Below are 16,409 nucleotides of genomic sequence, written 5' to 3'. Positions count from 1 at the left end.
AAATTAAAATGTTATTTGCCTCCTCTGAATTTCTGAAGCACTTATTATCTGCATTCGTTTATTGTTCTCTACTTTAAACCTTCCTTCCTAGTCTACCTCCTTTGTTCCAAAGACAAGAACGCTCCCCTTTAGGGAGCTTTTAGACTTTTGGTATTCCCATGACTGGCATCCAGTGAGATGCTCAATAAATGCTTGTTAGAGTTGATACTCTGTAACCTTACATAAATCTTTTAACCTAAGATGTCACTTTCTTTACTAATAACACAAAGGAGTTGAAATACATCTCTAGCTCTTCCAGCTGTATGTTGCATAATCTATGATGCGATGCTTATCACTACAATTTTTCTTCCTCCCTTCTCCTTCAGAGATGGTGTTCTCACTCATGTCTGCCAACTCAGCCCCTGGCCTGGCACTTGTCAGGATCAGATCCTCTATACTCCTCAGTCCACTTACCATTCTCCACCAATATTCTTTGGACCACTCCCTAGGCATGATCCTTGGGCAGAAATTTAGCAATATAAAAATAGCATATGATTAACTCTTAGTAGTAAAAAAACTTACCATATAATACAGGGCTGAGAGATTGGTTGCAGCTGCACTTTTCACTCTACTGTCCTTTTTTTCCAACACTTTTAAGATCTCTACGGCCTAGAAATGGAATATCTGAAGGTTACTACCATTGTAATATGACAGTACTCAAGCTTATGGTCGGGGAAAAGATCAGTGTTCCTGAAGGGTAAGACCAGGGAAGGGCACAAAAGGGGTGGATTAAGATGTTCAAGAAAACAGATTACAAGAAGATAATTTCATTTGAGAATTAGAATTTATAAAAAAGAATAAAATGGAAATTCTGGAATTAAAAATATAATTAAGAAAACATAGATGTTCTAACAGCAGATTAGATACAGCTGAAGAGAGACCTGGTGACTGGAAGAAAGGTCAGTAGTAAATAATGAGCCTTGGAAGGCTGGGCATGGTGGCTCATGCCTATAATCTCAGCACTTTGGGAGGCCATGGCAGGAGAATTGCTTGAGGTCAGGAGTTTGAGACTAGACTGGGCATAGGCGTGAGACTCTCTCTAAAAAAATAAAAATATGATGATAATAATAATGATCCTTGGGAGTCATGTGATGCAGCTGAGTGTTTATTCTGCATAATGGGGTGGGCAGTGAGGCCTTGAAAGGTTTTGCCTAAGAGATGTGATCAAATTTGATCTTTACAAAATAATTCTGAGGTTTCTGCTTCTGGCCATGACTGACTAGCCTATAGAAGACCATTCTTTGACAGAGAACAACTAGAAAGATTATAGAAAATACTAAAAATATTTTTTGAAGGCACTGTAGAGCTAGCAAAGCAAACAGGACTTCAAGGCCAAGGTCCCAGAAAATGTTCAGACTAAATGAAACATGGCAAAACAGATGGCTAAAAAATGTTCCTAGAAAAGAACACAAGAGACTTACGGGAGCATAATGAAAAGGTCTAATAGAAATGTAATTGGAGTTTCAGAAGGCCAAGAAGGAAAAATGGCACAGAATTTTTCAAAACCAGTAACAGAAAATAATTCTGGGAGTGTTACAAAAAGTGATCTAAAGTAGATCCAAATATAATTACATTTTTAAATCATGAGAAATGAAAGTATGTTTTTAACTACCTGGCAGGTCTGAGATAATCCTAACCAAGTAAGATGTGTGGAACAGTCAGACACTTTACATGAAAGGTGAATGAGTATTCAACCTAGAAATTGCTACAGAATATTAGAAAGAAAAAAACAAGGGTAGAGAAAGGCACTGGGTTTTCCTTCCTTCCTTCTTTTAAAATATATTTACTGATTAGAAGATGCTTGACTCTTGGTGCCTCCTGCTCCTAGAAAGCAGTTATGTAGAAGCAAAAGTAACTGTGTTAGCTTTTATAATGGTTGTCAGCTACAGCTGTTGCAAATCTCTGACAGATTCTGAGATGTGGGCTGTGCAGTGTTTGACCTCAAACGAAATACCAGTAGGCAAACTGACTCAATTTTTTTGAAGGACAGAAGATTTTAAAATACTCAATTTCAGATACTTTGGTTAGAATATGAGTAAACTGTTATTCTTTTATTTATTATTATTTGCACAATAAAGTTGCCAAGCAAATTATTCTTTTAAAGGGTTTTTGATGACTTCAAAGAAAACTGATGGAAGTTTCTAGGTCAGTAGTTTACAAAGTAAACACTGGAAAAGAAAAACCCAAACATCATATCCTCACTTTCAAGATTCTATCATTTACTTTCTTGGAAAGATCTTATAACATTGCCACAAGTTCCTTAAATTTACCTCAAAAATGATTGCTGCTAATATTGCTTATCCTATAGAAACTACCTCATTGATGCTTTATACAACCTCCACAGCTATTAATATAAAAGCCACCACTGTTTTGAATCTCTAGGTTTTATAAGCTGCATTTCACTTTAAATAAGAATTGAGATAGTCTAATCTTCACTTTTAGACTGTGTCATAATAAATGGTGTATTACTTTAAAATATAAGGCACTTGAATAGGTGTAACTCATACAACCATTAAACTCTCCAAAGTGTACAGGAAAAGAAAGCTATTCTCTAATGTTTACAACATCCATAAAACAATACAAAAAGAATGCTAACAAGCAATAACAACAATTTTTTTTTTAAAAAAGGAGTGTTATAGTCCTTTGTATCATTCCTTTTAGAAGTGGCCATTCACATTATAGTCAAGGAAATGTGCTAAATTTTTAAATTTTGATATATACATTGTAACTCATTAATAACAATACTTTAAGGCTATATTTAACATCAAATCTATTTTCTCCCAAAATGGTTATTATGAATCCAAAAAGCAGTGCAATCCAAAACCATTACTTAAAAAACTTGGCAAAGGTATTTACAACTTAAAACATCCTAAATGGGTATCACTTGACAAAGTAATAACACTTCATATTATACGTTTCTAAACTATGATCTATTCTAAAAAGGCTACATAATTATTCTAATAAAAGGAACACTCTTGGGTATTTTTTCGCTCAAGTTTTTGTTTTGAAATAGGCTGTTTTCATAACTGTTCTCTACATGTCCATAAATCTACATAAAATATTTGTTTTTAAAAGTAAAATATTGTAAGTTTATTTATAAATGGAACTGATAAAAAGTTCAGTCAAAATTAAATTTCATTCTAAATGGCAAAACAAAAAATAAAAATAAACAATGTTAGCTTGTTTGTTTGTTTCCCTGAAAACAATGAGGAAAAGGGATCTATGTCTGTCTTGGTCTCCTTTCCCAGCTGATGCCATCTAGCTCCTGGCTTCAGCATTCCGCTGAGCCTCCAGGCCAATGGCTTCACTTCATCCACTTTGGGCTTTTTGGCAGAGTCTATTTTTTCTATTACAAAAGTGGCTACAAACACCATCATTATCAAAAAGACCCATACTCTGTGATTTCAGCATCTTTTTCTTGGGAAAAAAAAAAAAAAGTATTTAGAGCTAACTCCAGAACTATATCCTCACAGAAGGCATAAATTTTTCTTTTTCACTTTGAATTGTAAATAAAGTAGTTGCCATCAAATGATTATTATGAGATACGTCAACCCAATCCTTTTTCACTTAATAATATTTCCTTCAAACTAAGATTGTATTATACCTACCTCATAATACTTACAATATACAAACAAAAGAAAGAGTGAAAGCAGCAATGATGAAAAGAAAGCAGAAATGGCATTTTTAAAAAATCAGTAAACCAATTGATATTAAAAACTTGAAAATGCAAATGGAACAGAAGATATTTTGAACAAGAAGAGCTAGGAAAGCACAGATAGTAAGATCTGGGTTCAACAGGTTTTAACATTAAAAAATTAGAGTGTTTATTGCTTAATGAACATAGTTTTAAAACATGAGCCATGGCAATGCATTCTTAACCTTTTTTTTTTTTTTTTTTGAGATGAAGTCTCGCTCTGTCACTCAGGCCAGAGTGCAGTGGTGGGATCTCAGCTCACTGCAACTTCTGCCTCCTGGGTTCAAGCAATTCTCCTGTATCAGCCTCCCGAGTAGCTGGGACCTAGGCGCATGCCACCACGCCCGGCTAATTTTTGTATTTTTAGTAAAGACAGGGTTTCACCATATTGGTTAGGCTGGTCTCAAAACTCTTGACCTCAGGTGATCCACCTGCCTCGGCCTCCCAAAGTGCTGAGATTACAGGTGTGAGCCACCACGCCCGGCCTCTTAACCCTTTCTAAAAAGATCATTTAAAAATAAAATGTCAAAGGAAAACTAGCAGACATGGTTTTCTCCATTTTGTCATCCATAACAGTACATGTCACACACAAAATTTTTCTTGTCCATATAGCACTTTAGCAAGATAATAAAAACCAATTTGATTCACGTCACTTCCATGTAAAAAGCATTACAACAATGTTGGAGAGTCATTGGTGGCATTTTTCATGACCAAGGATGTGATGATTAAATGACAGGATAGATACTTTGAAAAGTCTTTTTCAAATGTTTTGTAAATGCTCAAAAAATTAAGCACAGTAAATTAACATATGCAATGGAACCACCCCATGGTACTACATTAATTATATGTATTTATTTCGTGAACACTGGGGTTGCTTTTTTCTACTCTCATATTCTTTAGTAGATAGTGTTCTCCCCACTTCCTTTGTTAGTCCTTTCTGTTGTCTCCCAGAGCAAAAAGCTCTCTAAATAGGAAGATAAACTGAAAGCATAGGCTTGGGAGAGGATGTGGGAAAGATGCTATAGCTTTCTCTGGTCCTTGCTCTCTGGATCTAACTGGGAAGAGCTGAGTTTTCTAGTTGCTGACATATAATGACACTAACCACTGGTGTTACAGACTAGGACATCAAGTCATTCTGTTTACTCTCTTTGGTTATCCCTCTTTCTTACACCTGTCTAAGCCTCCTGATTGTGTGTCAGCTCTGTCCTAATTGAGAGACTGCTGAAGGGGGAGCACCCACTCTACCCCCCACCCAAGCTAGCAAGGGAGCAGCAGTGCCAGTGAGAGATCTGCAGGGTTCTAAAACCCCATACAGCCATGAGACCCTTCCAATCCCAATGCAGTGTCAATGAGGAAACCAAACACATAAAACAGACTACAAGGAAGCTGCTCTGGTGAGGATGGCAGACTCCTGGCTTCCCATGCTCCCTAGCACAATCAGTGTTCCTAAAAACTTTATGCTTTGGGGAACACTTTGAAAACCTCTAGAGGAAAGTTAATCTCCGGAATAGAATATGGTTTATAATTTAGCAACCATGCTATACAAAGAAAGTATTTACATTTTAAGAAACAACAGCTGGGCGCGGTGGCTCACACCTGTAATCCCAGCACTTTGGGAGGCCGAGGCGGGCGGATCACAAGGTCAGGAGATCGAGACCATCCTGGCTAACACGGTGAAACCCCATCTGTATTAAAAATACAAAAAATTATCCAGGCATGGTGGCAGGTGCTTATAGTCCCAGCTACTCGGGAGGCTGAGGCAGAAGAATGGCGTGAACCCGGGAGGCGGAGCTTGCAGTGAGTGTAGATCACGCCACTGCACTCTAGCCTAGGCAAAAGAGCGAGACTCCATCTCAAAAAAAAAAACGACAAACAGGCAAAAATTAATAAAAGTTTAAAACTATTTTAATGAAAATTAACATAAAATAGAAATAAAAATATTATTCAACTTCAGAATAATTACAGATAACATTATTCTAGAAAGGAGTTTACGTGTTTTTAATGCTTTGACCAATTAAGATATGGAATTCCAACTAAAATTTTTTTTTAAACTTACTTGGTTATAGTCTTTTTGTCTCAAGTATGTAACTGCTTTGTTTATTTCCAGATCATTGGCTAGCTCTACATATTGAGAAGCTTTCACCACTTCCACGCACCTATAAGGGAAAGCATAAAAAAGCTTACTTGATTTTGTTTTAGTATATTGATGCTGTTGGTTTTCTTAAATGTGGCTTTTCAAAGATTTTTTAAAGGGTCCCTAGTACTCTGTAAAGGTAAGCACTCGATTTGCTCCAACACAGGTTTTCAGTTACTGAAGTCTTCAGTTCTAAATTACTTTTCTTATCCAATTTATCATTAGCCTATTTTAATGTCTAATCATTTTAAGTAAAAATTGGACTGATATCTACATTCTCATTTTTGAATTAACTATTATAACAATTTGTAACAGATGACAGTTTCCACATATTTTTCCATATTAAATGCTCTCGTGGTGAGAAAAATTCTACAGAACTTGTAGAATATATTTAATTTTTTGTGTCCAAACTTAAATAGATCTCTTTATAAAAGCACAAAATATTTGCTGTTTACTCTATAACAGGGGCAGTGCTAATTGCTCTACAAGCATTAATACGTTTAACCCTCACAACCCTAAAAGGATTATTTTTATTTTATAGATAGGAAAATGGAAGATCTGAGATCACAAAGGTAGAAAATGAGTGTCAACTAAGAATTTGAACCCAATTCTTGTTGATACCAAACCCACTGCATCAAGACTAGCATTTTTCATACTGAGTTATTGAAATCAATTTAGTGGGTCACGACTCTTACTTCAATAACAGAAGAGATAGGGGGTGGTGGGACTGGGAAGACATTGGTCAAAGAACACAACATTTCAGTTAGACGAAGGAATAAGTTGAAGAGATCTATTGTACATCAAGGGAATTATGGTTAATAATATATTATATACTTAAAATTTGCTAAGAGTAGATTTTAAGTGTTTTCACTACAAAAAATAACAAGTATGTGTGGTAATGCATAGGATTTAGCAATTCCACAATGTGTACATGTATCAAAACATCATTTTGTATACCATAAATATATATCATTTTATATCACTGCACTCCAGCCTGAGCAAGTGTAAGGAAACCTGCAAAACTGAGTGGCCTCCTCCTGGAAGACATTCACACAGTATGATGGACTGAACTAATTATTAATGTGTGTGTGTGTGTGTGTGTGTGAGAGAGAGAGAGAATTTATATAAAGGATCCATGGTTGAAAATCAGGGGGTGGCCTGTGGTGTTATGATATATATATAGGTTTTCATCCATGGTTCCTGCTCATAATTCCCATAGCCTTTATTAGAGTCTTCTGGTATAATGGGGATGTTAGGCCTCAAGTGCAGGGCTCTGACCTTCCCCTGCCTTTCTGTTTGTGGCCCTCACATGAGAGCATCACCCAAAACCCTGGTGGAAGGAATGCTGAAGTCACGAGCCTTCCTTTTACCCAAGAGGACAGGGTTCAGGGAGCTTCCGGATAGCTGAACACGTGTAGGTTCCTAGAGGGTGGCGCCCAGGGAGGAAATGGAAGCTCCATGCCCCTTCTCTCATAGTTCACCTTATGCATCCCTGCATCACTATCCTTTGCAAAATCCTTTATTATAACAAACTGGTAAATGTAAGAAAAAAAAAGAGGTCTGAACAAAACATTAAGAAATTTGACATGACATACACAGGATGTTATCCCCAACAACAGCAGAATACATGTTCTTTTCAAGTCCATTTGGATTACGTACCAAGCTGCAACAAATTTCAGAGTTGAAATTATTCAATGAATATCTTCTACCACAATAAAATTAAACTAGAAATCAAAAAAGGAAAAGATAATAAAAAATGCCCAACTTGCTGGAAATTAAGCAATGTAGCAGGATACAAAATCAACACACAAAATTCACTTCCATTTATCTATACACTAAAAACAAACAACTTGGAAAGGATATTAAGAGTACAATTTCATTGACAACAGCGCCAAAAACAATAAAATACTTAGGAATAAGGATAACCAAGGAGGTTAAAGACTTGAACATGGAACACTATAAAACATTGCCGAGAGAAATTTTTTAAAACATAAATAAATGGAGGCTGGGTGTGGTGGCTCACGCCTGTAATCCCAGCACTTTGGGAGGCTGAGGTGGGAGGATCACGAGGTCAGGAGATTGAGACCATCCTGGCTAACACAGTGAAACCCCATCTCTACTAAAAATACAAAAAAAAAATTAGCTGGGCGTGGTGGTGGGTGCCCGTAGTCCCAGCTACTTGGGAGGCTGAGGCAGGAGAATGGCGTGAACCCGGGAGGCGGAGCTTGCAGTGAGCCGAGATCACGACACTTCACTCCAGCCTGGGCGACAGAGCAAAACTCCATCTCAAAACAAAACAAAACAAAAACATAAATAAATGGAAACATGTCCCATGTTTATGGACCAGAAGACTTACTACATTTAAGATACCAATACTACTCAAAGCAATCTATGAATTCAGTGCAATCTCTACCAAAATGTCCATGGCTTATTTTTCCAGATACAGAAAAATCCATCCTGAAATTCATATGCAATTTCAAGGGACTCCAAATAGCCAAAACAATCTTGAAAAAGAAAAGCAAAGCTGAAGGACTCACATTTTCTGATTTCAAAGTAATTGCAAAGCTACAGTAATCAAAACTGTGTGGTACTGGCAGGAAGACAGACATGTAGACCAATAGCATAGAGTAGTGAGCCCGAAAACAAACCACCACATATACAGTCAAATGCTTTTTGACAAGGATGCCAACGCTATTCAATGAGAAAAGGACAGTCTTTAACAAACAATGCCAGGAAAACTATGCATAAGTAATGAAGTTGCATCCTTACCTAACACTATGTACAAAAATTAACTCAAAATGAATCAAAGACCTCCCTGTAAAATCTAAAACTAAAAAAACTGTTAGAAGAAAACACAAAGCAAAAGCTTCATGACATTAGATTTGACAATTTATTGGATGTGACACCAAAGTCACAGGAAACAAAAGAAAAAATAGACAAAGTGGACCTCATGAAAATTTAAGAAGTTTTTGCCTCAAAGAAATATCAACAGAGTAAAAAGGTAATCCATAGAATGGGAGAAAATATTTGCAAATCATGCATCTGATAACGGATTAATATCCACAATGTATAGAAAACTCCTAAAACTCCAAAACAAAAACCAAACCACCCAATTCAAAAATGTTAAAGGACCTGAACAAACACTTCTCCAAATAAGGTATACAAATAGCTAATAAGTACATGAAAAGATGCTCGACATCATATGTCATTAGGGAATTGCAAATTAAAACAACAATGGGACGCCACCATACGCTTATTAGAAAGGCCAAAATTGAAACACTGACATTACCAAATGTTGGTGAGGATGTGGCACCCCAGAAATTCTCATCTATTGCTAATGGGAATGCAAAATGGTACAGCAACTTTGAAAGAGTTTGGCAGTTTCTCACAAAACCAAATATATACTTACTGTAATTTCCAATAATCACGCTCCTTGGTATTTATCCAAAGAGGGGAAACTGTATGTTCACACAAAAACCTACACAATGGATGTTTATAACAGCTTTATTCAAAATTGCCAAAATGTGGAAGCCACCAAGATGTCTTTCAATAGGTGAATGAATAAACATCCATACAACAGAATCTGAAACTTTTTGAGCACAGACATAATATGACGCTCAAAGAAAATGCTCATTGGAGGATTACAGACTCTGGATTTGGGATGCTCAATTGGTAAACAGAAATATTCAAAAATCCAAGAAACCTCAAAATCCAAAACACTTCTGGTCCCAAGCATTGTGGATAAGGGATACTCAAGAGATACCACTAAATGAAAGAAGCCAATCAGCAAAGCCAACATACTATATGATTCCAACCCTGTGATATTCTGGAAAAGCCAAAACTATGGAGACAGTAAAAAGATCAGTGGTTGCTAAGGGTTTGGGAGAGGGAGGGATGAATAGGTACAACACAGGAGATTTTTAGGGCAGTGAAGCTATTCTATACAATACTACAATGGTGGGTACAGGACATCATGCATTTGTCAAAACCCCCAGAATTAAAACACAAAGAATCCTAACATAAACTATGGACTTCACATGGTAATACTATGTGAATATTGGTTCATTGATTGTAACAAATGTACCATACTGGGATGGCATATTGGTGAGGGAGGCTCTGGGTAGGAAGTGGGGAAAATATATGGAAACTCTGTACATTCTGTTCAATTATGCTAAGAAACTAAAACTGCTCTAAAAAAAAAAGTCTTTGGATTTTTTACTTTTTAAAAAAAGTCTTTTTTTTTTTTTTTTTTAAATCTCAGCAGGTTTTGGGAAAATTGACAAGTTGGTTTTAAAATCTATGTGGAAATGACAAGGACCAAGAATACTCAAGGTAATCCTCAACAACAAAACTGGAGGACTTATACTGCCTGCTCTAGTTTGTGCAGGCTGCTATAATGAAATACCATAAACTCGGCCGGGCATGGTGGCTCACGCCTGTAATCCCAGTAGTTTGGGAGGCTGAGGTGGGCAGATCACTTGAGGCCAGAAGTTTGAGACCAGGCTGGCCAGTATGGCTAAATCCTGTCTCTACTAAAAATACAAAACTTTGCTAGGTGTGGTGGTGTGTGCCTTTAGTCCCAGATACTTGGGAGGCTGAGGTACGAGAATTTCTTGAAACTAGGGAGGTGGAGGTTGCGGTGAGCCGAGATTGCGCCACTGCACTCCAGCCTGGGTGACAGAGCAAGACTCTGTCAAAAAAAACACAACAAAAAAAACACCAAACCATAAGCTAGGTAGCCTAAACAAAGACATTTATTTTTCACAGTTACGAAGACTGAGAAGTCCAAGAACAAGGCGCCAGCAGGCTGGCTGTCTGATGAGTGACCACTTCCTGCTTCATAGAATGCTGTCTTTTTGCTGTGTCCTCACATAATAGTAGGGGCTAGCTAGCTCTCCAGAGTCTCTTTTTATAAGGGCACTAATTCCATTCAAAAAGTGTCCTACCAGCTGGATGTGGTGACTCACGTCTATCATCCCAGCACTTTGGGAGGCCGAGCCAGGCAGATCACGAGGTCAGGAGATCGAGACCATCCTGGCTAACATGGTGAAACCCCATCTCTACTAAACCACAAAAAATTAGCCAGGCGTGGTGGCAGGCGCCTGTAGTCCCAGCTACTCAGGAGGCTGAGGCAGGGAAATTGCTTGAACCCGGGAGGTGGAGGTTGCAGTGAGCCGAGATCGCGCCACTGCACTCCAGCCTGGCGACAGAGTAAGACTCCGTCTCAAAAAACAAAAATAAAAATAAAGTGTCTTACCTTTATGTCCTAATCACCTTGAAAAGGACGACCTCCTAATACTACCACCTTGGGGGTTAGGTTTCAACATATGAATTTTGGGGGAACACAAGTATTCAGATCATAGCACTACCAGATATCAAGTGTTACTATAAACTATAGAAATGTAGGCAATGTGGTTTGACGACAAGAGTAGATAAATGGACCAAAGGGATTGAATAAAGATTCTACAAACAGACCAATATATAGTCACTTGGTATATGTCAAAGGTGACATTACAGTGCAGTGGAAAAAGTAAACTATTTTCCATAAATCATGCTGGGTTAACTGGATAGCCCTACTACAGAAAAGAAAAGAGAGAGAAAAGAAAAAAAAATCTTGACCTTACTTCACACTACGCACAAAAATCAATTCCATATAGATCCTGTATCTAAATGTGAAAGGTAAAACCTCTAGAAGAAAACATAGGAAAATATTTTCATGAAGTTGGGGTATGCAAAAGTTGCCTTAAAAGGACACAAAAAGAACTAACCAAAGAAATAGAAACAAGGGCAAAAGTCTTGAACGGGTACTTCTCAAAAAATAATATTCATATGGTAAATAAACATATAAAATCTGCTGAGAGTGAAATGCAAATTAAAACTACAATGAGAGGCCACAGTATGGCTGGCTAAAATGAAAAAATACAAAATACACCAAGTATTTGTAAGCTATTCGAATTTTCATGCACTGTTGGTGGGGGTGTAAACAAGTACAGGAACTTTGGAAAACTGTTTAGCGGTATCTATTAAAGCTGAACATAGACACACCACAGGATCAAGCCATTTCACTCATAGGTATGTATCTAACAGAAATATCGGCACCACCCACCAAGAGATGTGCACAACTGTACCATAATATTGATAGGAGCATTTACAACAGGTTCAAACTGCAAATCACAACACCCAGTCACATTGAAATGGATACATTTTTACATATTAATACCATGAACTACTAGATAGCAATGAAAATGAACAAACCACAGCTACATGCGAGGACATGGACAACACTTACAAAAACAGAGTAAAAGAAGTCATATGCAAAAGAATATGTACGGTATGATTCCATTTATATAATGCTTTTAAAACCTGGCAAAACTAAATTATGGATGCCTGCTTAGATGGTTAAAGAATGAAGAAAAGCAAGGAAGTTATTATCATCAAAGTCACTCTTCAGGGACATCAGTCACTCTTCAGAGCTGGGTAGCCAGTGATTAGGATTGGCATTTTGTAATGTGCTAACAATGTTCTATTCTTTAAATTTTATTTATTAGGGTATGCAATGGCTAAATGTTTGTTTGTTTTGTGATGTATCATTGAGCTGAGTTACCATTTCGGATAATTTTTTGTATGTTTATATTTCACAAATATAAACAATTCCAGAAAAAAGGTTAAAAATAATTTAATCTCCCAGCACTTTGGGAGGCCAAGGCAGGTGGATCACGAGGTCAGGAGATCGAGACCATCCTGGCTAACACGGTGAAACCCCATCTCAACTAAAAATACAAAAAATTGGCCGGGCGTGGCAATGTGCGCCTGTAGTCCCAGCTACTTAGGAGGCTGAGGCAGGAGAATCGCGTGGACTCGGGAGGCGGAGCTTGTAGTGAGCCGAGATTGCACCACTGCACTCCAGCCTGGGTGACAAGAGTGAGACTCCATCTCAAAAAAAAAAAGGGAAAAAAAAATAATTTAATCATATACAAAGAAGTTAACAGAAATATAGTAAGAATGCCAGAAGAATTCATAGTAAAAATTGCAAATAATTGCAGAACTAAGTTTTCTCTTCTGTTTTTCAGTAGAACAGTTGAATTATGCGTAATTTCCATTACACATGACAACTACCTGGAGAGCATTAAAAAAATATAGATGTTCGATCCCATTTAAGACCAATTGAATCTCTACTTTTAATGAGCTCCTCAGTCAGTGGCATTCAAGAACTATTTGCATAGTATAGAGTTGTATGTGGGATTTGTATCACAGAACCCCCTAGGCGGCTTTATAAATACTGATCCCTCTGTCCCAACACCCAGAAATTCTGATTCAACTAGTCTACCACGCAGCCTGTGTGTTGGGACTATTTAAAATCCCCTGATTTTAATATGCAGTCATACCACTGGTAAAGAGTTATAGTAGGTATCAGAATCACTTGGGGAGGCTTGACACAAATGTAAATACTCACTCCAGACCTCAGAACCCTGACTCAGATCTACAGAGAAAGATGTGGGGAGCCAGATTATCCGCACTTTTAACAAGTAACCAGGGCAATTCCAGTGAACAACGATCATGTGCTACATAAAAAAGTTTTGATCCGGCCAGGCGCAGTGGCTCACGACCATAATCCCAGCACTTTGGGAGGCCAAGGCGAGTGGATCACGAGGTCAGGAGATTGAGACCATCCTGGCTAACATGGTGAAACCCCGTCTCTACTAAAAATACAAAAAAATTAGCCGGGCTTCACGGTGGCTTTCGCCTGGAATCCCAACACTTTGGGAGGCCAGGACAGATCACTTGAGGTCAGGAGTTCGAGACCAGCCCAGCCAACACGGCGAAACCCTGTCTCTACTAAAAATACAAAAATTATGGTGACGCCTGCCTGTAGTCTCAGCTACTCAGGAGGCTGAGGCAGGAGGATCACTTGAACCCAGGAAGTGGAGATTGCAGTGAGCCGAGATCACACTACTGCGCTCCAGCCTGGTTGACAGAGTGAGACTCAATCTCAAGAAAAAATAAAATAAAAATAAAGTTGTTCTCTGAAGAGCATTCCAGTCTGCATTCTCTGAAGTCTCATTCCAGTAATGACCCACTCAGCAGGAATATGGTGGAGTTCAGTCCAATTCAGGTCAGCCATATCCAAAAGACTACAAGTCACTACTAAATTGAGCAAAAGAGTTTTTATGTATTAGCAGAAAGGGCCTCTCTGGCAACAGAGATTAAAAATTGGCCCAACTTCATTTCCATCCTTCAGGGAATAGCAAATTGAAGATTTACTTATGTAGGACTTGAATTCCTTCTTTGGGACCAAGTTAATAAAAGACCAAGAAACTCCTGATTAAACTGGATAATGAAGGATTCTATAGACAGGGCTGCACGTATCGGCTTTGTTTGACTTCTCTTTTCTCAGTTAGCATCTCAGAGATGGAACATTCCACATTCCCCAGCAGCATGTGGGGGCCAACTAAAGTTTACAATTCCGACTAAAAATCACCCTGCTTCTGGCTTATCTGAATCCCTTACCCACCCCACCCCACCAACCCACTCCTACTTATTCAGCACCACACTACCCAGGAAACACACTAGCAAATTGTGCAATGGAATAAAATACACACTTTTCTTTAGATTCTTGCAACTGTATCATATGTAATAGTATCACTTTTTCTACATTTTGGTCAAATAAATTTTTACATAAACTGAAAAAAAAATTAGCTGGGCTTGGTGGCAGGCGCCTGTAGTCCCAGCTACTTGGGAGGCTGAGGCAGGAGAAAGGCGAGAACCCAGGAGGTGGAGCTTGCAGTGAGCCGAGATTGCGCCACTGCACTCCAGCCTGGGAGGCAGAACAAGACTCTGTCTCAAAACAACAACAACAACAAAAAAACAACCAAAAAAAAGTTTTGGTCCAGGACCAACCACATAGACAACAGTGGTCCCATAAGATAATGGTGCTAAAAAATTCCTATTGCCAAGTGACATCCTAGGTGCTGTAATGCTGTATCACACCTCATGTGTTTGTGGTGATGTTGGTGTAAACAAACCTACTGCACTGTGTCAGTCTTATGAAAGCACAGCACATACAATTATGTACAGTACATAATACTTGATAATAAACAATTATGTTACTGGTTTATGTATTTACTGTACAGTAAGGCATCGCTTGATGATGGGGATATGTTCTGAGAATTATGTCATTAGGCAATTTCATCATTGTGCAAATATCATAGGGTGTACTTACACAAACCTATATGGCATGGTCTGCAACACACCTAGGCTATATGGTATAGCCTAATGCTCCTAGTCTACAAACCTCTACAGCATGTTACTGTATTGAATACTACAAGAAAATATAACACAATGGTAAGTATTTGTATATCTAAATCTATCTAAACATAGAAAAGGTACAATTAAAATATGGTATAAAAGATTTTTAAAATGTCATGCCTGTGCAGGGTGCTTACCATGAATGGAGCTTCCAGGACTGGAAGTTGCTTTGGATGAGTCACAAAATAAACTCTGAGTGAATGTGAAGGCCTAGGATATTACTGTACACTTTTATACAACTGGCAGCATAGGTTTGTTTATATCAGCATCACCACAAACAAGTGAATAATGCATCGTGCTACAATTTCGAGACAGCTACAACGTCACTAGTGATAGGAATTTTTCAGCTTCCTATCTTACCAGACCACTGTCATATATGTGGTCCATTGTTGACTGAAATGTGTTATATAACTACTTTATTTACAAAATAACATGAGTAATAAGTATCTTATTAAGAACTTTTACAATAGCCTATATTAATCTGAACATATATTATCTGCTTGATAAATATGAATCAACATTCATATCCACTTTTCTAATGACAATATTAATTTAAATTTAAAAGTATAAATTATGAAAAAAACCACATCTATGCAGTATTATAGACTTTCTCTCTTACCAATCATAACCTGCAGCAAAAGATGTTTCAATTACAGGAGCAATGAGTTTTGCAGATGTCATAATATATTTTTCTGCCATGGCTTTCCTGTATCAAATAAACCAAAAAGTTGTATTTAGAGATACAGTATAAAATAGTTTGGATTTCCTAAAATTTAAGTGTAAACATTATCTATCAAAACTAACATACCACAAAAGCCTACTAAACAATGGACAGGTACCATAGAAATCTATTTATGATTCAGGTTTAAAACCATGACTAGGAAACGTAATTAGCAAGCCATGATTGCCTGCCGGGTCAACGGTGTTCATTTCTTTTCTTTTTCTGCTTTATGATGCCTTCTGACAAACTGAAGAGATACTGGAGAAACACAAGGCCCTGCAGTGGAACTTACATAGCCTACACTGCAGACACGAAAGTAAAGGGTGAAATTACCACTGAAGAAATTGTGTGTGGTAAAGAGTAAAACTGAATTACTATTTGTTGTTTTTGTGTGTATATATGTGTATCTGTATCCGTGTGTGTATATGTATATGTACATGTACGTACATATATAAAATGTGTTATCGTCAAGGTTACTGGAAAATTTCCAAGTGCTTTTCAAAGTGGATATACCA

At 37.6% G+C, this 16,409-nt stretch overlaps 1 protein-coding gene across 28 annotated transcripts in view; it reads right to left on the bottom strand.

Moving 5' to 3' along the window:
* Positions 1-16,409, bottom strand: part of IFT88 (intraflagellar transport 88) — a 124,648-nt gene that overhangs the window by 59,973 nt on the left and 48,266 nt on the right. For all 28 annotated transcript variants that reach the window (XM_034936405.2, XM_003833018.5, XM_024925288.4 and 25 more), the window contains 3 exons: positions 15,793-15,879; positions 5,790-5,889; positions 562-648 (listed from right to left, as the gene is read on the bottom strand). In XM_034936405.2, the coding sequence (XP_034792296.1) occupies positions 562-648; positions 5,790-5,889; positions 15,793-15,879 (274 nt within the window). The remainder of the gene's footprint in view (positions 1-561; positions 649-5,789; positions 5,890-15,792; positions 15,880-16,409) is intronic.

The sequence above is a fragment of the Pan paniscus genome, chromosome 14 (genome assembly GCF_029289425.2).
Source record: "Pan paniscus chromosome 14, NHGRI_mPanPan1-v2.0_pri, whole genome shotgun sequence".
In the NCBI taxonomy this organism is placed as follows: Eukaryota; Metazoa; Chordata; class Mammalia; order Primates; family Hominidae; genus Pan; species Pan paniscus.
Note: the sequence above shows the minus strand (reverse complement) of the source record. Positions and strands in the feature narration are given on the sequence as shown.